The 2,054-nt window shown below is 52.7% G+C and overlaps 1 protein-coding gene across 1 annotated transcript in view; it reads left to right on the forward strand.

The window, feature by feature from the left end:
• Positions 1-2,054, forward strand: part of RBM41 (RNA binding motif protein 41) — a 6,728-nt gene that overhangs the window by 4,345 nt on the left and 329 nt on the right. The window contains 4 exon segments of the mRNA XM_009997200.1: positions 1-138; positions 582-958; positions 1,534-1,681; positions 2,021-2,042. The exon segment at positions 1-138 is cut by the window's left edge and continues 17 nt beyond it. Coding sequence (XP_009995502.1) covers positions 1-138; positions 582-958; positions 1,534-1,681; positions 2,021-2,042 — 685 coding nt within the window.

Raw genomic sequence — 2,054 nt, forward strand, 5'->3', positions numbered from 1 at the left:
AAGAGCGTCAGCGCATCCTGGCTCTGCCCCAGAGGTTTGCAGGCAGCAAGCAGCTGAGCCGCAGGGAGATGGAGATTGAGAACGCCCTCTTCCAGGGAACAGACCGGCACTCCTTCCTCCGGGCACTCTACCACCAAGGTTTGTGGGCACGGAGCTGTCCCTGCCTTTGCTCCAGCATGAGAACCCGGCTGTGTGGGAGTCTTATCACAATTCTGTCTGGCCTTCTGTCCCTGAAGATGAGATGCTGTTTTTGCACTGCGTGGGAGGAGATATTTTCCTCTCTTAAATGAGCAGATAGAGAGTGGGCTCTCTGAGGGGTTTAATATAGAGGCTTGTAAAGTCCATCTCTGAAGAGCAGAGTTTTAGTGCAGCATGTACTCCTTGGTATGTGGAAAAGCAGCTGGGATTATGTTTTCATAGAGCCCAGAGTCCCCACTGAGCTGCACTGAGTGACACGAGGGGCCTGTGTGGTGCTAGAGAGAGATCATCCATTCTCTGATATAACTGCAGTCTAACAGTCTGTGGATTTTTCCAGGGTTTTGGTTGTAGTCATATCACTGTGCTTATCTATTGTGGATTAGATGACACTCAGAAGAAGGTAACAGATGAAAAGGACCCCATGGTTCATCTGGAGAGTGTTTACCAAGAGCTGCTGAGCAAGAAGGAGCCTGAAGAAGTCCAGCCTACCAAGAGTGACCCATGCTTGTGCCCTTCCCTGGATGCACAGGGGCCTGTGGCTGAGGACTCATCAGTTCCTGACCAGGAAAAGCAGGCAGAACAAGCAAGAAGTCTCACTCTTCCTGCAGCGAGGCCCCACCAGTCCCCTCCAAGACATGTGATTATCAAAGATCCTGTAGAGTTTGTCCCAGAGGAGGAGATCTGCAAGAACCGTCTCTCAGAGGAAGAGCTCCAGCATATACCCAGGTTCTCATCCTACCACCCTGGGGAGCCCAGCAAGGTATGTTGTCAGGAGCCAGGATTTATTCTTCCTCCTCACCAGCATGCCCTGAAGCTGCTTCAGCAGACAAAGGTTCCTCTTTGCTGTTGACTGACTGTTGCCTGGAACATGCTTGGTTGTTCCTCCTGGGTAAGGGAGAGGAGCCACCACTCTGGGAGGGAAGGGGACCTTTGCATCTATTGGGAAGTTGCCTGCCCTGCCAAAGAGCTGTACTTCAGACCCCAGCCCTTCTTGGCTCTGGCAGGTCACTGATCAAGATTTCCTCTCCTTGTTTGGGCCTGACTGAGACCAGCTGTGACTTTACTCAAACTGTAACAAGCTGGAGCTTGTTGTGTTTTATAAATAGCTGGAGCTATCAGCACTCAGTGCAGGCAGGTGTGATGATGCCTTGAGTCCAGAGCTGCCTTTCTTGTACACCTACCTGTCTTCCAAACTCCACTGTTAGCATGTGGGTGGAAGAAGGACACTGGGGTGGCAGAGGAGCTGACCTAATTCACACCTTTGAGGTGGATGGACTTGGGTTGAAAGATACCTGTTTGGGCAATGCCAGCTGAGCCTCTGTCTCTCTGAAACAGGTGCTGTATTTGAAGAACCTGGGCCCTCGGGTGGTGATGAAGGACCTCGTGTCCTTGTTTGCTCGCTTCCAGAAGGAGGGCAGCCCACCCATCCAGTTCCGCCTCCTGAGCGGCCGGATGAGGGGTCAGGCTTTCATCACCTTCCCTGGTGAGTTGCTGCCTCCTGCCTCTCAGTTCTTCCTTGACCCACGGAGGTGCCACATTTACCTGCAGTGGTGCCAGGCCTGCTTTATAAGGGGAAGGAGGGGAGTTCACTCCCTCTTCTGCCTAGCACATCAGTCTTTTCCCTGCACTGGAAGAAGCTGGGATGCAGTCTATTATGCTGTGTTTATATTCAGCACGTTGGTCTGGCTGGAGGATCCCAGTGCTGCACTGGGATGTGCTGCTGGCTGAGGCTCTGTAAGCCAGAAATGTCTGTGTGAACAACCCCTGTGTCTGGGCCAGAACTTGCTGTGTAACCTGCACCCGTTTTGCTCTCCTGTTGCAGATGTTCAGTCGGCCCAGGATGCCAGGCTCCTGCT

This window comes from Chaetura pelagica, unplaced genomic scaffold (genome assembly GCF_000747805.2).
Source record: "Chaetura pelagica isolate M959 unplaced genomic scaffold, ChaPel_1.0 scaffold344, whole genome shotgun sequence".
Lineage (NCBI taxonomy): Eukaryota > Metazoa > Chordata > Aves > Apodiformes > Apodidae > Chaetura > Chaetura pelagica.